Source organism: Lactuca saligna, chromosome 8 (genome assembly GCF_052625555.1).
Source record: "Lactuca saligna cultivar CGN05327 chromosome 8, ASM5262555v1, whole genome shotgun sequence".
Taxonomy (NCBI): Eukaryota; Viridiplantae; Streptophyta; class Magnoliopsida; order Asterales; family Asteraceae; genus Lactuca; species Lactuca saligna.
Genome location: NC_136424.1, coordinates 241,474,214 through 241,497,258, shown reverse-complemented (window position 1 = coordinate 241,497,258; position 23,045 = coordinate 241,474,214). Strand labels below are relative to the sequence as shown.

The following is a 23,045-nucleotide window of genomic DNA, read 5'->3' as shown; positions in this document are numbered from 1 at the left end:
ACTCCAGCTTGTGAAACTACGATTAAATTTCTTCTGGAACAAATTGATTTATTAAAAAGAGAAGTTGAGGACCTGAGATATGAAGGATATCAACTCAAGAAAGGACAGAAACCCCTAAAGGTTGAATTAGAAGCAAAAACCAAGGACTTTAGGAAGCTTCAGGAAGAGTATAGCTATAAGTGTGAAAATTATGACTATATTAAGAGACAACTTGCTGCTGTAACTGAAGAACTTGACACATTGAAAATTAAGTGTGGAAAAACAGATGTTAGTTTTAAAAATTATACTGCGTCAAGTCAAACAGTCGAGTCCTTATTTGAAACCCAATTAAAATTCAAAGATAATCAAAACAAGGGTCTAGGGTATGATAGTGTTCCTCTACCTTTCAATCATAACTACACATCAATCCCTATGACACATGAAGAAATTGACAAGGAGGCACATCTTCATTATGGCAAACCATTCGGATTTGTGTTGGGAGGTATTCAGGTTGAAAATATTAATGTGTCTACTTCATGTGCAGGTAAAGTAGCAGAAGATGAGAACAAGGAGAAAATCATTGAACAAGCCAACATATCTTTGAACTCTAAGTCTGTTGCTTCGAACTCGGCTGCTTCTAATCAACATGTCGTTGAGAAATACAGGCCACCAATTCTAGTGAAACAGAGTGCCTGTTGTAATTGTGCTTGTGGGAACAATAAGAGACAAGACAAGGATACGCCACCAAGGGTAGGAAGAAACAACTTCACAGTGAAGAAAAAGACATGTTTTCACTGTGGACCGCCTGGACACATTGCCAAAAACTATCCTAATCGCGCATACGTTCCCTACTATGTACAAGGCTGGCACAACGCGCCAAGAGGGAGATTTTTCAAAAGAAACCCCTCAAGGTCACGTTCAAATAATGCCGACTGGAATGCCATGAAGGCCAAGAATTCAACTCCTAAGGCCAAGTATCCAACTCCCAAGGCCAAGAATTTGAATCCCAAGGGCAAGAAGGAAATTTCAGCCAAGAAGCCCAATCCAAGAGATGCTCCAACAAAACCAAGATCGGCTAGGTTAAAGTCGTCTCGGCAGCCGGCTTCAAGTTCAAAATCAAGTACTGAGCCACCCATCGGATCGAACAAGAAATGGGTTAAACCCGAATATAGATAGGTACCAAAGGTGAAAACTCCCAAATCAATTAATGATTCTAATATTTCTACATCTTTTGTTTGTGATAAGCAGGATATGTCATGGGAGAGAGTATCGTGCGTTGATGACAAAGGTCGACCCAATTTCAAAATGGACTGGGTTCCAAAGACCAACTGATCCCGCTCTGTTTCGGAGCAGCTATGGAGGCATATCATCAGACTTCGGTTTGTTGGTAGTGGCTGTTCCAGGCACATGATAGGGGACATCTCTCAACTGTACAACATTCAGACCTTTGCTTCAGAGTATGTATCTTTTTGTGGGAAGGGAAGAAAGGAAGGGATTACTCATAGGGTTAGTGCTTAATGATATGAAGAATTTTCGTATCTGTTCTAAGATTATGCTTGCTGTTCTCAGACCTTCTGAATGCAGATTCAATCGGTGACTTACGGTTTGCGTTTTCTTCTCCATACTTCTGAGTTTTCCTTAAGCTGATTCGCTTTAAAGACTAATTTTTGTTTTAGGATAGTTTAAATTTGGGCATTTACTTTCCTTTCTCTCATATGCACAAATTTAGGGGGAGAAACAAAAACAAAACAAAAATTAAAAAATTAAAAAAAATCCAAAAACATTAGAAAATCAAAAAATCAAAAAAAATATGTTGGTTATGGAATGTGCTTGAGGAAGATGTTTTGGGAAGTGATATAATCATGTGATAACATGCAATCTGAATCTATGTAAGGGACTGAATCTGAATTGTCTAGGCTCTGTGTTCGATGCGCTGGTAGGCACGAAAGATTTAAAATGGACTTGACTAGGCATAGATGAACTTAAGGAATCTAGAGACTTGAAAAATCTTGACCTAGATAGATCCATTTTGCCTAACAATTCGACGCTCAGATAGGTTGAGCAGGGAGATATACATGAGAATCTAACGATCACATTAAAATAACCCGTATCTAGAACTGTGGATTCATTTTTCCTCGATGTGCGGACTCTGTCCTTAATTCCGGTTGGATGAGGCGACTGGGGAATTCCGATAAACTAGGTTTGTAGAAGGTTATTTTCTTTCTTTCTTTCTATTAGTCATATGTTGCCTCATTTGCGTGATCGAGAGATCCAACCTGGAATGTAACATATGCAATTCTATTTCTCTGCATCTTCTCTCTATGCAATTCTTTCTATCTGTTAGCCATATACTATCTCCTCTGCGTGACTCAAAATCTGACCTGGTACACAGTATATGCACCATTCTCTTCTCAATCCCTTTAAAACTTCAGTTAGTCATATGTTTCATCCTTTACGTGATTGGAAGAGATCCGACCTGGATGTACATCATATGCATTCTAAATCTATCTTTTCTCTTAATAATTGTCTGCTCACCCGGTGTAAGGAGTATTCTGGAAGTCCTTGATGGCTGGAGCATATCAGGAAGCGGGAAACACGTTCTAGTACAATTAAAATTGAACACTTACTAATTATCTGTAGATCTCGCTGCTCAATTTAGGTGGACAACAATATCTTTGGTCGTCGTCAGTTGAATGGTCCTTAAGGAATATTATCTAGGAACTTAGGATCACATTGTCTTGTCACTTATAGTACGTCCTAATTTTGTCACAATCTCTCGTGTTTAAGTGGACCACAATACCGACGATTGACCAGATCTATTCATGAAGGGAGAGGTACTGATAAACGGATAAAGGTTGTCTAAAAACTTTGATCCCAAATCACTCTTAAAGTCAAATATCATTTTATTTTTGTTAAATTTGTTCATAGTTACTTCTAATTTAAATATTAGGGGGAGAATTAAAAAATATATATAAAAATAAAAAATAAAAAATCTAGAAAAATTCAAAAATCAAAGAAAAATCAGAAAATTTAAAAAAATCCAAAAATACTGTTATTTCTGTTTTAAGTTTTCTTTTAGTTTTGTTTTGTATTGAAAAGTGATTTCAGGTATAGATAAGACTCATGAAGTTTGTGTCAAAGATTTCTGAGCTAAGGCTTCATCCGTGATCTTCGAAGAATTCTCATTCGAAGGAGCAAGAAATGAAGATTATTCTTTCAAATTTAATCCTTCAACCCCAGAAGCAATGTGAAGCAGAAATTGAAGATTATGTGGCGGATTGCATTGAAGCCTCCTCAATCAGTCTGCTGCTATCTATAAACCTACTGAAGCGATCCAGAAGATTATTTCTCTCTCTTGTTCTCTCTGAAGATTCTCAAGCTGAAAGCGCCATCTTTCAAGAATCAGTACAAGAAGCTTCCTCACCCAATGTGCGTTCAATGCCACATTCTGAAGAGAAGCTCAAGTGCTCAAGATGAAGTAATTCATTGAAGATAAATGCTGAAGTCAAGCTCTCATTGAAGATTGACAAAAAGAGTCAGCTACTTTTTAGGGGGAGCTAGTTGGGTCATTTAAGAAAAGAAAGCTATAAACCAAGGGGGAGATTGTTCGGTCAAAATATGGTTTATACTTTGCTTTTTTGGGCAATTATATATTCTGTAATATTTTATGAGTTTATGGTCAGATTTACGGCCAGGGAGATGTTTACAGCCGTAAACAGGTTTACGGCCGTAAACCCATTTACGGCCCATGTTCACCAAGCCCATATTCTCCAAGTATAAATATAGTGTAGGGTGTGAGGAACTGATTGATGAAACACAAGAAGTGTACGACCAAGAGAGAAACTAGAGAGCATTTTGTGTGTGTGAATCTTTTGTATCTGGAACTTTAATTCTAATCAATTCATATAGAGATTCATATTCTTCTTCTTCTCCTTCTCTTCTATTTGATCTGACATCATCCGTTTGATTGGGATTCCGCACCATCAAACGAATCTGATTGATACAAAGAAAATTAGGGGCTTACACATCAACACCATAAGCATCATAATAATTTAGATTTCCCGTAATTTGTATTTCATCTTCCTCCGACACCTAAATTAATAAGCAAAAATCTCTAATTAAAACATGTTTAAACTACTAAATAAAAATTAAAATAAATGTAAGTATAACAACCTCTTTAGCTTTATTATAATCATTTACATCAAACACATCATCATCAAATTTGTTCCTACTACAACCTACATTCTCATTCCTCTCCTCCAACTCCTACATTAAAATTAACACATTATACTTATTAACGAAAGACACATTAAAAATTAATTATTAAAATTGTAAATGTAATATCTATAATAACATTGTCGTCTTCAATATCACCAAAAATATTTTCATTTGTATTATTTTTATTCGTCACTTCATCTTCTACAACCTACATTTTCAAATATAAAATATGAACACAAATATTCATATATGTTAATAAATAAATAAAAAATGTAGTGTGTAACTGGTTCATCAAATTTTGTTTGGAATACTGCAGGCTCCTCAAAACTGATGTTATTCCATAGATCTTCATTATTCACTTATTCAACAAACACCTCTCTAGGTTCTCGATTCGTAAACACATGTTGCTCCAGTGCATCTAGTCGTTTCAACACCTCCTCTAGGTTGGGTTTCCCACTGTGCCCCCTTCTACCATGAGAGCGACCACTAGACGACATACTAGACGAAGATTCGTCTTGTCTCCTAAAATGGTCCAGTACTAGGGATGGAACCGGTTTCCGTTCACCATATACATGCTCTTGAAATGAAATATAATAACAAAATGTCATTTCATCATCACTCGGTGACATTTTTTTTCTTGGTGGTTGTCCCTCATAAAAAATTGAACATATTAAAAATGCATATAAAAGTATAATAATGAATTCTATTAATATTAAAAAAATATTTATAAACCCGTATCTTTGAAAAAATCTTGTTCACATCAACCGATTTTAATTTTTTTGTCCCACTCCATCGTTTCATCCGAGACATGATTATTTTTTCTCAATACAAATCCACAGACACGAACAACCGGAAGCATCTCATATATCCATATCAACAATTTTTACAATTATAGTAATAAAAGTTCAAATTAAAATAACTAACATAACAATAAAACCATTTAAGTATAAGTAAATGTTTATACCCTAATTGGAGCCGTAAATCCTAAGACGGTGTATTTTAAAGTTTGACGATGCTCATGAAGTGATAAATATTTATTTATCTTGTTCCATGTATCCTCAAGGTCATCATACGTAAAATCCCATAAATAGTTACCCTAAGCGAAACTAACAAAACAAAATTTTTTTAGTTATAATATAAATTAACATTAATAATATAAAACTTTCAAAGTAAACAAAAAATATCTGTTCCAGACATCCAAATTCACAGCAAAAAAAAAAAAAAATCAATAGTGTGGCACCCGATCATTTATTGTTTTTCCCAAAAAACTTTCACACAAAATGTATATCAAACATACTCTAACTGCATCGGCGTCGTCAACTTCTAAGAATGACTGATTTAAAATAAAAAAATTCAGGTCACCGATTTTCACCGAACTATTTGTGTAGTTCGGAAATAGCCGCTCACGCAATAAACATCTTTTTTTACTACTAACTATTTTTTCTAACATTTTTTTCCCGATGTTTTTTGGATACTCCCCAAATTTCAACCCGATTATCAAACAAAACTTTTCCGGTCTATATACCATTTTTGTATCGCCTATTCTAAAATATAACCGTTTTATTCAATCTGGAGATAAAACAACGTCCGACCGTATCTGATGAATGAACACTTTGTGGAACAACAATCTGTCCCCTTGTAAACGAGGGACGTCCAACAAGTAACCAAATATCGTATCTCTAAATATATCACGTTTGACAATATCTAATACTTTAAATATTTCCCATATGTTACATCCCAATCCTTTTAAGTTTACAATAGCTTTCACATTGAAATTATTATAATCATGCCGCACAAAACACAATAACATATTAGAAAACTAAACAACTATTTCATTTTAATATATATGATTATTAAATGCAATAACATAAATAATAAAAACAATGCAAATACAAATATTTAATAAATAATTTATATATTTACGTTAAAAAACAATAACATACTATAACAATTTTTCAACTTAAACGACAACTATATAAACAATTTTCCAAGTTATACGACAAATATATAAACGATTTTTATCTTTGTAATTATATAAAATAACATTTTCTAACCATATAAACAAACAACTTTTCAACTAAAACGACAACTAAATTAACAATTTTCCAAGTTATACGATAAATATACAAACAATTTGAACTTTAAAATTATATAAAATAACATTTTCTAACCATACTATAAAATTTTTCTACTAAAATAACAAATATATACAAAATTTCAAGTTATACAACAAATATACAAGCGACTATTGTACACATATTATAAAATTTTCTAACCATACTATAAATTTTTTTATACTTCACCAACAAATATATACAAAATTTCAACTTATACGAAAAATATACAAACGACCATTCTACACATATTGTAAATATTATTTTAACCATTTTTCAATTTATAAAAACAATTATACGATAAGAATATATAAGTTTTCAAGTTATACAACAACTATAGAAACGACATATAACATATTCTAACCATGCTATACCAATTTATCAACTTAAACCACTAATCAAAAAATATTGTAAACATTATTCTAACAATTTATTTAACTAATAACTTTAAAAAATTAGCATATTCTAACCATTTTACTAAATGTACAACTACCCGATGCACACTCTATGTAATCTCTACTTATACATTCATACAATCACTAACAAAATAACATTTAAACTTCAAGTTTTACTAATAACAAATATTAAAACTATCAAATACAACAAAATTACCCTATTACAAACAATATAATTTTATTTTTTTACACTAACTAACACAATTAATAAGAAAATAATAATAATATATACTAAATAAATGTTAATTAAAACATAAAAAAAGTTAAAATCTAACAATATTTTCGGGATTGTTGAAATAATCGTTCATTTTCTTCAAGAAATCGTCAAAAGAAATTCCCAAGAGAGAGAGAGTTTTTCTATATTGAAGAGTGAAAAATGAAGAAAAAAAACCATTTTATAGATTTTCACCTTGAAAATCGCAGATGAACAACAAAAATCGCAGATAGATTTTTCCATCTGCGAATGTACAAGTACCTAAAACACAACTGTGATTTAGATACTTGTACATTCACAGATGGAAAGCCAAAATCGCAGATGAGACTTTTCTATCTACGAATTTAGTGGTTATTTTTGTAATTTCTATTTTTCTTTTCTAAATTTGTAAAGTAATTAATGTATTTGATTAATTTTGTAATTTTCCCGGAAAAAAAATTATTAGGTTAAGTTAGAGGTAAGAGAACTTTTTAGTTTCTATACTCCACCATATAATCACAATTGGTGGCTTAGTGACCACGTAAGCCTATACTACAAGGAAGAAAGTTATATTGATGAAAGTTATATTGATCAAGTGGTCCCTCAACTTGAGTCAACTTTCAATTCGAGGACCCTTAATATATCTTCATTCCACATAAATCTTGACAATCTTGCACTTAATTTTAAAAGACGACTAACTTCAATGTATTATACTCTTTGGCCTTTAATAAATAATATTTTTGTTTCAATATAGAATTTAGAAAAACTTTATCAAACAATTACATACATAAAATATACCATTAAGAAAAATTAATAAATCATACAAAAATAATTATACGTGATGATATATAAACAAAATGTGTCTATAAAAATAATCGAAGATAATGGTAAATGGTTTGCCATCGATAATGGTTTTGTTGCATAAGACATTGCTTTCGTCGAATGGTTTTTTTGTTTGCATCCCATCTTCATCTTTATTTGAAACTTGAATTTTATCACAATGTTAAAACTTAAGAACACACATTTTTTTACCATAAATCCCTAAACGCAACAATATTTTCCCAAAATATGAAGTTGTTTTTGCTCTATCTTTATTTATTTATTTATTTATTTTATCAACGAGGGATTAGGAGGAAGTTGTGCATAGAATCCATCAAGATGAAGATGGATATTGTTTTTCTATTAAAATAAAAGTAAACCTATCTTTATCTACATGTTAAATTATGCTTACTTTTTATATAACTAAAATTAAATAATAAAGTCCACATGAACACCATGACCATGCAACACCACGAAGGCATAATGTAAACAAAATTCATCAACTTAGATGTTATATAGAAGTAGTAACTACTTAACACATACAATTAAAATATTGATGACTTAATAAAAACAAACATATACTAGTTGGTGGCCAAAATATGACATGAATCCATTTGATAACAATTACTAAAGTCATGATTATATTGAACTATTGCATTCAAACAAAATGAGTTGTTATAAGTCATTACCATTGTGTTTTGTTTTTGTTTGATGCAATAGTAGATTTAGAAGAAAAAAAACAAAGGCATGTGGTATTTAGATTAGAACACATGACTATCTAAACAGGGATAATGCCATATACCTTCTTGCCAAGTAATCACATGTATATTTTAACTATAACATGCAACATTAATATTTAATAAGTAATAGTATTTCAAAACTTCTATGAAAAATCAGGGACATGAAATTAAAATTAGATACTATTATATCTACATAAATTTGTCTGATAGTAAAAGTATTCATATATCCTAAAATGAGCATATGTCATTAGCAAGACAATATGAGTGAACAATTTGTTAATATCATAATCAATAAAAACAATAAAAAATCAAAGTTGGAAATTTAGCAATCACACATTAGCTTCGTAAGTTTGTACTACAAAATGAATACGATTTCCTTTAAATCACTAAACTTAACGTACATGCAGGTTTTAAAAAACTTTGATTGGAATGAGTTACGCCTAAATCGATCAGCATTCAATATGTTTGATATATGGCCTCTAAACAACAAATCAAAATTTTCTTAACAATTATCTAACACCTGTTATTTATGGTTAGAAGTTTTAACTAGAATTATAAAAAAAATAACTAGATAGTTAAATAATTAAACCAAGTAAAAATTAGTGATTTAAAATTTCAATCCAATACCCTAAAGAGTTTACCTCGAAAATGCTTATTGACCTGTCCAAGCATAACCTATGTATTTTGATATGTATTATTATGAATTTATGACAAATATATGAATGTTTACTTTAAACTATTGTCTGTTGGCTAATTTAATACACCCTCATATGCATCTGCAGTTAAATGATTTTTAATTGTTAAAAAATTGACCATTTGAGACATTATCCACAAAATTGTTCTCTTTAAATGATTTTGTTTTACAAAATGATGTGAATTATTTATTTTTAAAGAGCATTTCAGATAGTTTCTATGAGGGATGTTTTGGGTTAAGGTACTCTATTTTCTCTTGGACTATTAAGAGATTGAAATTATTCAACACCAGAACTTTATATAAAAAGACTTGGACCTCTCTTTAAACTATTAGGGGTTTTTTTTATGTTAATTATTGATATATTTTTCCAGATACCCCTTTGTATAATCATATTCTCAAAAACAAGGTTTTGTTCAGTACACTTACTAAAACTCAAGGTTCTAAAAAACTCGTCATGACTCTAAGTCTTATACTTGACACTACACTCTAGTAAAATGCCGCTTTAAGTCATATATGTATATAAAAATGAATAATAGTAGAATATATATATATATATATATATATATATATATATATTATATTATTTATATATAATACACATTGCCTTAACCCTTAAATCACACTTTACAAACGATTTGACTCGTCACGGCTTGTAAAAGCTTTAAACTTGACATTGGCAATTGTTGCCACGTCACTCCTAACATTATTTAGAAGCTTGCTAAAACTAATCATTTGCCATTCATGTCAAATAGAGGTTATATCCGTATCTATCTTTTTATTTGAACAATACATATACATAAAATATACTAAACAATGGCAAAAGTGAGATAAAATAAAAGTTAAGGCCCTAAACTCAAAGTATTATAAGTAGAGGGACCATTTATGTTGTTTCGCCAAAGGAAAACAAAGCCAAATAGAGCGAGCTCATATAGGGTGGTTGGTCTCACTAAACTCTAAACCCTCCGTATGTTGTTATGCAATGGGGGTTTTAGGAGTTGCAGGTAGGAGATTTAATAGATTTTCTCTTATAAAATATGCAAATCATAGAAAGCATTCATGCGAATATATACAGAAGAGAAAATTATCGTCAAATTGCTCGAAGAATGACTCGATTTTGCCAGTTTTGATCATCGGCGCTGGTCCCGTTGGACTTGTTCTCTCTGTTCTTCTTACCAAATTAGGTATTCTTTCGTGGTGTACATGTATTGAATTACTATTTTTGGTACATATTCTTGTAGATGTATATGTAATTAGAAAAGCATTTGATTTACGAAAGTATTCACTTCATCTCTTGAGTTTGTCAATGGTGCTGATCATTGTTTGCCAGAAAATGGAGACTACATGTTTGATATGTACTAAGATATTTGAAATTCAAGCCGTGATATTTGATGAATACAGTTTAATTCATAGCTGCTGCTCTCTGAAAATGCAACATTTCCTTTTTGAGGAACTTCAGTGACCTGATTGTCATAAAAAAGTTATTGAACGCGTAGACGTAGGTCTCCACATTCCTCTGAATGGAGTTTTAGTTATTTGAGTAATCATTTTCTGGTTGATAGCAAATTTATACTATAACTCTTTGCTTTTTCTCTAAACTGGAGTCAGCATTCCTCATGCATTCTTGATTTTGATCTTCCTGTAGGTGTCAAGTGTGCAGTTTTGGAAAGAAACATGACCTTCTCCAAACATCCACAAGCACATTTTATCAACAACAGATCTATGGAGGTTTGTATTTTATGCTATTCAACCAGTGAAATAGGTAGTTAAAATGTTAAAGAAGTTGAAGCATCATTAAACATGGCTACCTTATTTGATCTAGATTTACTTGTCAGATTTTTCGCAGATTAGATGGATTAGCAGAGGAGATTCAAAGGTGTCAACCACCTGTAGAGCTTTGGAGAAAGTTCATATACTGCACATCATTGACTGGTTCTACTATAGGATCAGTAGACCATATGCAAACTCAAGGTATCTCATTGATGCATTCTTATAATCTTATTATATTGACTTGCTATTATGGTGATTACTAATTATTCTCTTGTATTTATGCAGATTTTGACCAGAGTGTGAGCCCAGTATCTGTGGCACATTTCTCACAATACAAACTGAATGCATTGCTATTGAAACAACTAGAAACAAATGGTTTTAGTATTTGTACTCATGAGTCATTGGATGATAGACCCTTGAGGGAAAAGGAGATACTAATGGGACACAATTGTGTATCTATTGATGCAACTGATAACTTCATCAATGTGACCACATCTTTTTTAAAGGAAGGGAAACAAACAGAGAAGCAGATCCCATGTCAGTTCTTAATTGGTGCAGATGGTGCAGGAAGTACAGTGAGAAATCTGGTTGGAATAGAATTGAGAGGTGAAAAAGACATGCAAAAGCTTGTGAGTGTTCATTTTCTTAGTCAAGAACTTGGACACTATTTGATGTATGAGAAACCTGGGATGTTATTTTTTATTTTCAATCCTGGAGCCATTGGAGTTCTTGTTGCTCATGACTTGAAGCAAGGAGAATTTGTATTGCAGGTTTTGCCAATTTGACTCCTTTCATAGCAATCTACTTTCCTTTATCTGTGTATTATATCATCCTAGTATCATTTCTTCCTGTTACAGCATTATACTTTCAGAATTATCTTATCAAGGCTTTGGACTTTTATTTGTATGACATTGCTATAATTTTATAGAGTTTTCAAACTACAATGTTGTAATAGGAAAAAAAAATAAAAGTAGGATGCTATAATAAACAAAGCAAAAATACATCGATATTTCGTGCATTTAACATTTTAACCCCCTTTCTTTACTTTTCCTCACTTTATTGCTCTAGTATCTAAATGCTAAAAATGGTATTTATTTATTTCGGTTGATACTTTTCTTACAGACACCGTTCTATCCACCACAACAAAGTTTTGAGGACTTCACATCTGAGGTACTTTTCTTTCCTTAATCCTTATTATAGATGTTGTTTCATGATTTGAATCTTTAGTTTTAGTAGCAGCTAATGTTAATCTAAATCTAAAGAGATTTTTCTTTGAACTTGTTGTAGACATGTAAGGGGTTAATCTTGAAATTGGTAGGGAGAGAGGTGGAAGACATTAATGTGGTGGATATAAAGCCATGGGTGATGCATGCTGAAGTTGCTGAAAAGTATCTTGCTTGTGGCAACCGGATAATACTTGCTGGTGATGCCGCTCATCGCTTTCCTCCAGCTGGTGGTTTTGGTATGTACACAACATCCTTGTTTATTTAGGTTTTGTTCGGTTGTATTGTGTACATTATATATATATATATATATATATATATATATATATATATATATATATTTCATGTGATGCTAATGAAAACTGTCAGATGAGCAACAAGTGTATAGAATAATAGCAAAATAACATAGAACAAGTAATAACTTATTCCAAAAACTTGTTACAAATGGGACACAAAAAGTGCATTAGTCTATCCTTTTTCCATTAATTTCATGCATCAACAATCTATAGAAGACTTCCTAACAAGATTTTACTTTCTTCAACAATATAACTACATAGCTCATGTTTAGACTAGACTGTGGGCATAAGCTTTTTAACTCAATCAATGGATCTTTTACCACATAATTACTATAAATCTTCCCTTGCAAGCTGTATATAACCCCACCAAAAATCCGATAATGCTATTTTTAACACATTCCAATGCTCTAAATCCCTATATATCCTAATTAAACTGCTCCCTTTTGGAGTCCACACATAAAAATCCATCCAATCACGATCCAAAAACTACATCAATCCTTGAGCTTGTGGAATACAATTGCATGGAAGAACTTGAGACCATGGGTAACCCTTTCTCATATCACACATTCTAAAACAAAAAAAAAGTGCAAAAGTATTACGTCTTTTATGAAATTAACCATTTTTTCTGTGGAGTTTTTTCTAAAATTGGTCTTGATAGTGAAATTGCACTAAGGGTTTTGATAATTCTAACTCAGGTAACAGCCGTAAGCATTTCAAATTTCATGAATCACATCTCCAATCTCCAAGTCTCCAACTTGTTGCACATTTGCATCATACAACCAAATCTTTATGTACCTCAAGTCACTCGATTCTTGAATCCATCAGTCTAAAACACAGGTTCAAAAACTGGGAAGAACAAAGAATGTATAAGCTAACTGCAAGCACTTTTGCACAAGCTATTGGCTTTTGGCCCAATAGAAGAGTCCAACTCTGGCTGGAAAAGATAGGTGTTGTTGAACCCTTCACAGGAAACCTCTCCACTTGTTGGAATAACATCAAAGAAGAGGAAGCACTCAAAAGATACATACGTATAACCGGGAATTCCGTTATCTTTCCTGATTTCCATGTTAGCTGGAATTTGAATTCCGGGGAGAATCAGAATTGGAATTGGAATTGGCTTGCAGCATCTCCTGATGGGGTAATCGACAAGAAGGTTTATGGGTTGCCTTACCGAGGGGTGTTAGAAATAAAATGTCCATTTTATAAGGGTGATATGAGAAAGGGTTACCCATGGACTCAAGTTCCATATAATTGTATTCCACAAGCTCAAGGATTGATGGGGGTTTTGGATCGTGATTGGATGGATTTTTATGTGTGGACTCCAAAAGGGAGCAGTTTAATTAGGATATATAGGGATTTAGATTACTGGGAAGTGTTAAAAATAGCATTATCGGATTTTTGGTGGGGTCATGTACAGCCTGCAAGGGAAATTTATAATAATTGTTATGTGGTGAAAGATCCATTGATTGAGTTAAAAAGGTTATGCCCAGAGCCTAAGCATGAGCTATGTAGTTATATTGTTGAGGAAAGTAAACGTGTTGTTGGGAACTCTAGATTGTTAATGCGTGAAATTAATGGAAAATGGATAGATTGAATCTGATACGCTTTTAATGTATAAAAGTTTTTGGAATAAGTTATTGCTTGTTTCTCTGTTATTTTGCTATTATTCCATACACTTGTTAATCTCACAATTTTTATTAGCATCATGTGAAATATAGTATTGTGTACCTGATTTATATTTCACATGATGGAATGAAGAAAAAAACCCCTTGCCTAACTAAGGAATGCAAATTGAAAAAACAAAAGGAATCAAGCAAAACAATGGAATGAATCATTCCACTGGTGCAATTCCATCTAAACCAGACACTAGCTTGGTGTTTTCTTATTTTAGTAAATCGGATTGTGGGCTATGGCTATTGGTACATGTGGATATATGAATTCATAAGATTTTAATTAAATTAATTTCAGGGATGAATACTGGAATTCAAGATGCTCATAACCTTGCATGGAAGCTGAGTGCAGTTATGAAGAGTATTGCTCCAATGTCTATTCTTTCCACTTATGAGATGGAGCGTAGGCCGGTACTCTACTTTCTTGCTTTTTTTTTTTTAACAGTTACACCCACACTTTCAGTAGAAGGTTAACTGTTTGTTAAATATCTAAAATACCCCCATTATATCTAATACACATTGAAATTAAAAGAATCAGTGGTATATTCTTTTACAAAAACAAAAAATATTAAAAGTAAAATCAAATTTAATATTCTTCAGTTTCTATTATCGAATTCATTCCATTTCCTGCCAAAAACATTCTATAAACCAAACACCCCCCCTCTCTAATATTCAATTTGCAAAAATCTAGAAGCCAAACATGATTTTTTTTTTTTTTTGAGTGTGGCAGATTGCACTGTTCAATACTGCCCTCAGCATCCAAAATTTTGAAGCAGCAATGGCAGTTCCTGCTGCACTTGGTCTCGATCCAACCATTGCAAATTCAGGTCTTCAAAATTCAAACCTCAATTCTTTTTTACTCTCAAACATACAATTCAATTCACTCTCTCTCTCTCTCTCTCTCTCTCTCTCTCTCTCTCTCTCTCTTTTTTTTTTTCTTAAACAAATTGTAGTACATCAAGCTATCAATAACACTTCAATAAGTACGATTTTACCCTCGACACTACAGAAGACTCTGCTAAATGGAATTTTCAGTTTAGGTCGCGCACAGCTCTCAGATTTAATCTTAAACGAAAACAATCCTCTTGGATCTTCTAGGCTTTCTAAAGTAAAACGCATTTTTCAAGAAGGAAAAAGCCTTCAATTACAATTCCCTGCAGAAGATTTAGGTTTCAGGTAACTTTTGACAAATTTGCCCTCGGTTTTAAAACATCATTTATCCATACACCACTTTATTCAGACAAACAAAGTTCATTTTAGGTACTGTGAAGGAGCACTGGTACCTGAGGTTGAATCGGTAGGTGGACATGGGCCAGAACCGCCAGGTGGACGTAGGCGGGAGTATATTCCTTCAGCAGATTCTGGCTCAAGGTTGCCTCATATGAATATTAGGGTGTTGACTCAAGTCAAAACAAAAGAGGTATGTTTCTCTTTTACTTAATTATGTCCTAAATTTTATTACAAATTTGCTAATTTCACTATTTGGCCACCAACTATTGCCCTTTTGGTAATTTAAGTCCCTTGTCATTTAATTTTACTTCATTAGTCACTAAACATTAATTGGGATTAGTTTGATTACAAATTATATATATATATATATATATATATATATATATATATATATATATATATAGTTATCGATGTGAACACCATGTCAGCGCCATGTAGACACAATGTGAAAAAAAATTTCCTACAACATGCCAGGTAGGATGCTCAGTGATCTGTTGAGTAGAATTTAATAATTGAGGTACTTAAACAGTTGGTGGCTAAAGAGTAATTAACTTAACATGCACCTCAAATAGTGTAAAAACATGATTTAGAGTAAATTATACGGATGGTCCCTATGGTTTGGGGTAATTTGCATGTTCGGTCCCTAACTTATTTTTTTAATTCGGAAGTTCCCTACAGTTTGTTTTTGGTGCGCGTTTGGTCCCTGTCTTACCTAAAAAGACTATTTTGCCCTTGATTTTTTAGTTTATTTAAATAAGATGGGGTAGATAAGGTAAGGTAAGGTGAGGTGGAAGTGAGGTTGGAATGTGTTTATCTAAATAAATTATAAAATCAATGGCAAAATAGTCTTTTTATGTAAGATAGGGACCAAGCGTGCAACAAAAACAAACAATAGGGACCTTCCGAGTTAAAAAAATAAGTTAGGGACCAAACGTGCAAATTACCCAAACCATAGGGACCATTCGTGTAATCTAACAAAACATATCCACACGATAATGTTATTTTAGGCGACAATTTCCACATTGGATCTTATATCCGTAGACAAACTGGAGTTCCTTCTGATAATCGCGCCAATAGATTCATCTTATCGCCTAGCTCATGTTGCACTAACAGTCGCCAAAGAACACAAGATTGTAGTTAAGGTTTGTGTGATGTGGCCAAACGGTTTAGTTGATGGAGATGCAAGAACCAAAACATCATTAGCACCATGGGAAAACTATGTAGATGTTGTTGAGGTTAGATCACCATTAAGTTCATCATCGTGGTGGGATATATGTAAAATGACACATAGAGGCGCCATTTTGGTTAGGCCCGATGATCATATCGCTTGGCGTGTCAAATCGGCTGTGGTTGGTGATGTTAGGCAAGAGATGAAAAGGGTTTTCGAAATGCTTGTAGGATCATAGTTTGTAGAGAATTTGTATCAGTATCTGTATCTGTATCTGTTTAAAGTAAATGTTAGTTATATGTTTATTGATAAGAATATGATAATGATAGGATATGAATAAATAAGCTGAGCGTGTACATTTGAACATTCGTTTATATGTTATTGGTATTTAATAAATTGTTGATTCTTAATAACTTTATGGTTAGTTAATTAATATTTTCGTGTTTTGATCAACTTTTGGTTGTTAAATTTATTTTTCGTAATCATATTGATTATATCCACAGAAAAAGACAAATCCAGTCATGTTGGCATAACATTTTGCTAAAAAATATCCCAATGATTTCTTTACTATAAACAATTTTGTATTATGAAGAACCGTTTTAATTTTCATAATAATATATATAATTTTGATTTTTTTTACCGTATATAAAAAATCATTTTTTTTATTTCTTTTAATAGTTCGGGTCTGATAAAAAGCCAATTTCATGCAACTAGTGAATTTCGTATCGGGCCATTGCAAAAATTGGTAGTAGTTATCTCGGGGTGTAAGAACATTTTGGATTATTTTAGAGATCTTTAGAGAAATTCCTAATATTTGGTTACATAAAAAAGTTATCATTGGTCTTTTATTTACAATTAATTCTTAAAAATCAATAAATATTATCAGAATGAGTATTGTACTATTTACCGTTTTTTGGGCTTAATCATAAATAAAAAATGAGAGATGTTTTTTTTCATTAATATGATTAAAAAATTATGATTTTTCTATGATTTTCCTATATGAAATCATTACGAGTAATTTTGATTTACTTCACCAACTATTTATCTTAAGAAAAAAAATCATAATTAAAATTTTGTTTTGTTTATCTTGTTAACCAAACTAATTTAACTGAATCTTCGTTTTATTACAATCAATTTAAAATTATATTAAAAACTAAACTAAATCAGATAAACCAAAATCTGATTACACCGGTATGGTATGCTTTCGATGAGTTTTTACTAAATCAGAATTTTCTTTTCCTTTGTAGAAATGGGTATTTTTTCTTTTGGCCCCACCGATCTTAAGTTTCTTAATTTTAGAATTCTAACATATGTTAATGATTTTATTCCTCCAACTTACATCATTAATTCTCCAACTTACATCATTAATTTCTTGTTAGCTTTTATTAACAAAAACTTTAGTTTTTACTCCTATTATTAAAAATATATAATTAAATTCTAATTAATATTTTGAATAACTTATCCCATTAATATAAAACTCATAAATAATAAATATATGAATATTATTCTTATTATATATTATACATTGATTACTTTATTTAAAAATATGTTCATGTATTATTTTTAGAAAATTATATTTTTAAATAAATCTAATCAACACCTTCAAATAAAACACTAATATTGAATATACTACATTGTTACGAAATTACAAAAGCATTTAAATATGACATTACGTTACTAAATAAGCATTAAACAACAATACAAATTAAGCACACATTTAAACATAAATTAATAAAAGTACCTACTTCACATGACATTGTATCTTGGTTTAGAATTCGAAAAATTTCTTCGATTATGACTAGGTTGGTAGCATAGTGTAACGCCCCGTTCCTGGTATGCAATTAATTTATTAAGTATTTATTTTTGAGCTACTCGACGAGTTGGTAGCCCTAACTCGTAACTCGTCGAGTGGATGCCAGAAAGGACGCGGGGTTTAAAGAGTCTACTCGGCGAGTCCAAGCATGGACTCGACGAGTAGGTCTGCTAGGAGGAAACCCTATTTTCGAGGTTTTGCACCCTATTTAAGCCACTTAATCCCCTTTGGGCCTCCCTCACCAGCCTCCATGTTCCCCCAAAACCCTAATTCGCTATGAGTTCCATTGTTGAGAGATTATTGAGGTTTTGAGTGTGTTTTTGTGATATAGAAGAGACTTGGAAGAGCTTGGAGCTATCAAGCTTGTCGAAGAAGATCAGGATCCAGGATTCCATCCATCTTTGGCAACCTTCTGAGGTAAAAAGTTCTCATCTTGTCAACCCATAGCTTAGATCTCCTTTAGTGTTGAATTATGGGTCTTTTTGACCCTTTTGAGTAGGATAAGTTGCTTTTCATAGGTTGTATGATTAGAAATCTGTCACACCCCCAAACCAAGGATGGCGGAAACGTCCGGGGGTGGAGGACTTCATGTATAGTATCATAACCACAATTGCAATAGTAATTTAAGCAAACACAACCAACATATATATATATATATATATATATATATATATATATATATATATATATATATATATATATATATATATATATATATATATATATATAATTGAAAGAGTTACATCAGTGTATGAGTTACATGTTTCCAAATCAATTACAATATGTTAACAAAAACATGATATGTTGACGCCTTAACGTTTCATCCTCAAAATGCACTTTGGTACCTGTTTAGTGGTTTCCTGAGAATATAGGTTGTTTGAAAAAGTGTCAACACAAAGGTTGGTGAGTTCATAAGTTTTTGTTTTCGAACTTGATAAAAGTCTTTCTCTTGTAAATGTCACGTTTGTTTCAGAAAAATACGATATTTTCTTTAAAATCTGTGTAATGTAGTCTTATAACTGAGGACCAAAATGTATAAGTAACCTCTCTTACAAATAGAAAATGATATGTGTTTAAATCGACATAAACGCGTTTGAATTAAATGAAATTCCCGTAAATTCTTATGTTTGCTAATACTTTCTGTGAGTTTATTATAATCATGCTATGACCTAGTTGGCCTGAAACGACGTTCTTCAGGCGTCGGTAATGTTTATGATATTTGTCACCCCAGACCTGCCGGTCTAACTGTTGCATGCAGTTAAGGTGTGGATTTGTCAAACCCAATATAAATCTATATACAACTATCAGGCTCTCCCTCCAGGAGACTCTGGTTACAATACAGGACTTAGTGGTAAGTGTGAAGCGAATGTCTCACAAAGTCCTTAACGAATTTACATGTAACGTAATAAAAATTCCTTATCGTATAAATGTACAATTCTTGTATGAGTGTGTTATGTAGTGTATCATAAACCATACCTATTATAGTTTATCAAAAAATAAGGGTAGTAATGGTAACATACGTAATCTATATTCAACGTAGTTCGTTCAATTGTTTGAGTAAAATGGATGTACTTTGATTATAACAACCGTGTTATCCTTTATATTTTATATGTATATCTATATCAAAATCCATTTATTAACTGTTGCATGTTCATATACCAAGATAAAATATCGTTCTTTTGTAATAACATACATTCACATAAGGATATACACCTTGCTCAACATGATACAAGGTGATAATAATATGTTAGCACTTTTCTGTTTGTAACAGCTTCGATCACTGTTATTAGAAAATTTATAAAAACTTAATAAAAGATCCAAATCAGAATCCGTAGATTCTGGTAGTTTGGTTAACGAGTCTAGTTTGTTCATAAAACTTTCCATGATTTTTAGTGACCTCCAATTTAAGTGAACACATCCATAAACACAGAATGGTCCGGTTTGGTTCTTGAAATGATAGGCAGTTTTTCAAAAATCACCATAAATTGTAGAAAAATTGTATGGAGATGTGCAAGTAGTCATTTTAAAGCTAAGAACTTGCACTACTTGCACCTTGTACAGTTTTGAAAACAAAAATGTTTTAGCTGACCAAACCAGTTTGTGAATGGAGTCCAACTTTTCTGATGTAAGATGTTAGAAATATTTAGTTGTGTTCTTGATGATTTGACTTGTATTCTCCCCCTTAAAACATAAGAAAATATGAAAATGTAGGGGTATGAACTCACCTTATGTGATTTCAGTAGATGATTGTTGAAAAATGGAAGTGATCAACTCAAGAACACTTGAAGATGCCTTAAAGATTTTCGAGAATCTAACATCAAAGTGATGGAGTTTGTGTAAGCAATCAATGATTTGAGTAGAATGAAGTGCAATAATCACAAGGAGGATGAATTATACTTAACAAGAGGAGAATAAAGCTTGAAGATCATCCTTGGAGTCTTGAAATAGAGAGAAAAAGTTTGAGAGAAAAGTTGTGTTGTATCTTTGGTGAAATGAGAGCAAATGAGAGAAGTGACGAGAAAGGATGGGTTGTTCCAGCTCTAAGAACATGGGGAGGGATGGTAAATGAGTGGAAAGGACATTGAAGTGACCTAGGTAAGGTGGGGAGGTGTGGCTGATCATAGAGTGGGTATGGGGGTGGTTGCTTGTGTCATAAGGTAAGGTAAAGTCAACACTCAACCTTTGTACTTCACCCACTCATTTCTTGGATAAGATTTGCACCAAAAACTTGGGAATTAATAAATTATGGGGCTTTAATTGATAAAATAAAGTTTTGGGTGAAAATCCCGCGTTAAAACGATGAAAAACGAAGCCAAACGAAGTCGGAATCGTGAAAATCCATGGCAAGGAAGGCTGAATCTACGAGACCTCTCGGTCCTGGCTGAGGTTCGGTCCTCCTGAGGCTGGGTGAGAGGCGAAACGAAGCGAAACAGTAAGAGGCGAACCAGCGAGAAGCGAGGCAGTTCGGTCCGAAGGCGTCAGAAGCGAAATAGACCGAGATGAACAGGAACTTCGGGTTCAGGCTTGTGCGAGGTTCGGGCCCGAAAGGGGGGTTCGGTCGGTGAGGTTCGGTCTGCGATGTTCGGTCCTGAGAGCATCCTTCGGGTTCGGTCCTCCTAGTTTCGGTTCAGCAGCCTTCGGGTCTGACCAAGAGCTTTTGGTTCTTGCTGCTTTTGGTCCAAGGGGTTCTGCCCTAAGAGGCTTTGGCCCTCTAAAGGGTTTTCGAGTCTTTTAGGGTATTTTACTCGTTCTAACCCCATTTTAAGCAGTTTTTGACCCGGTTAAAGGTCGGAATGACCCGAATGACTTCAAAAAATTACAAGAACCATTGAGAGAGATTTGGGAGAGATTTCAAATAGAAAGAGATAGAGTGAAAACGATTGAGAGAGGTTTCGTTTGTGCCCTTTTTGAGTGTCCAGCTTCGCAATGCAAGGTCCGTAAACCCCATTAAGACGTGTTTTAATGTCTTACACACTCCCGATGAGTGTGCATTTGTGTTTTATCGCTTTGGTTCATTGTTTACTGCATTTAAGGCTTAGGAAAAATTCAATCACATGGATTCTTCAAATGATGCTTTCTCATTAAAATAGCGGATTGTTTAGTAAATACACAACGTAAACCCTAATACACAAGAGCTAATTGAGTCGTCCAGTTTGACTTATTAACTTTGTTTGACTTTGACTTGACCTGAATTTGACTATTGTCACATCATCCCCCCGTTAGAGGAAATTTCGTCCTGAAATTTACGTTTTGTCTGGGACTTCAAGAATTAGGAAAAAGATGCGCATATTTTTGTTTCATTTGATCTTCGAATTCCCAAGTGAACTCAGGCCCCCGTTTAGCGTTCCAGCGGACCTTTACAATGGGAATACAACTCTGTTTTGTTCGCTTGATCTCTCGATCCATGACTTCGACTGGTTCTTCCACGAAGTGGAGATTTTCGTTAACTTCGATTTCATCGAGAGGTATTACAAGTGTCTCATCCGATAGGCACTTTTTCAAGTTTGATACGTGGAAGGTAGGGTGTACGTTATTAAGTTCTTGTGGTAATCGGAGTTTGTACGCCACAGGACCAATCCTGGCAAGGATTTCAACTGGCCCGATGTACCTCGGGTTTAGTTTCCCACGCTTACCGAAGCATATCATTCCTTTCCAAAGGGAAAATTTTAGTAGTAACTGATCTCCAACTTGGAATTCCACGGGTTTGCGTCGCTTGTCTGCATAACTCTTTTGTCGATCACGAGACGCCTTCAGTCTTTCCCGAATTTGAACAATCTTTTTTGTGGTCTCCCTTCTGATTTCATGCCCAGTAAGGGTGTTATCAGGGACTTGCCCCCTAGCTAGCTGAGTATCCCCCACTTCGGCCCAACACAGAGGTGATATACACTTGCGACCGTAGAGAGCTTCGAATGGAGCGACTCCAATGCTAGTGTTATAGCTGTTATTATAGGAAAATTCGATAAGCGGTAAATGAGTATCCCACGCCTTACCAAAGTCTATCACACAGGCTCTCAACATGTCTTCTAACGTCTTTATGGTGCGCTCGCTCTGCCCGTCGGTTTGCGGATGATAGGTCGTACTCATATCTAGCCTAGTTCCTAGAGATTTCTGTAAGGACTGCCAAAATCGCGAGGTGAATCTACTATCTCGGTCAGAGATAATGGAT

General features: G+C 33.2%; 1 protein-coding gene across 3 annotated transcripts; it reads left to right on the top strand.

The window, feature by feature from the left end:
* Positions 1–10,160: 10,160 nt before the first annotated feature.
* EMB2421 (FAD/NAD(P)-binding oxidoreductase family protein) lies at positions 10,161–16,979 on the top strand. 3 transcript variants are annotated; one of them, XM_078969563.1, is made up of 11 exons: positions 10,161–10,393; positions 10,855–10,937; positions 11,045–11,180; positions 11,265–11,749; positions 12,102–12,149; positions 12,267–12,441; positions 14,467–14,579; positions 14,899–14,995; positions 15,209–15,344; positions 15,429–15,588; positions 16,406–16,979. In XM_078969563.1, the coding sequence occupies exons 1-11, from the start codon at positions 10,192–10,194 to the stop codon at positions 16,802–16,804; spliced, it is 2,034 nt and encodes a 677-aa protein (XP_078825689.1). In that variant the 5' UTR covers positions 10,161–10,191; the 3' UTR covers positions 16,805–16,979. The 3 variants fall into 3 exon arrangements, with proteins under 3 accessions (XP_078825689.1, XP_078825688.1, XP_078825690.1); XM_078969562.1 differs by having other exon boundaries at positions 15,122–15,344; XM_078969564.1 differs by lacking the exons at positions 14,467–14,579; positions 14,899–14,995; positions 15,209–15,344; positions 15,429–15,588; positions 16,406–16,979 and adding an exon at positions 13,194–14,109.
* The last annotated feature ends 6,066 nt before the right edge of the window (positions 16,980–23,045 follow it).

Excerpts from the sequence above, each read along its gene's own strand:
- EMB2421 (XM_078969562.1), top strand. The coding sequence starts at position 10,192 with ATGGGGGTTTTAGGAGTTGCAGGTAGGAGATTTAATAGATTTTCTCTT. Across the intron at positions 14,996-15,121 it reads TCCAACCATTGCAAATTCAG|TACATCAAGCTATCAATAAC; the intron begins GTCTTCAAAATT and ends AACAAATTGTAG. Across the intron at positions 15,589-16,405 it reads CTCAAGTCAAAACAAAAGAG|GCGACAATTTCCACATTGGA; the intron begins GTATGTTTCTCT and ends ATGTTATTTTAG.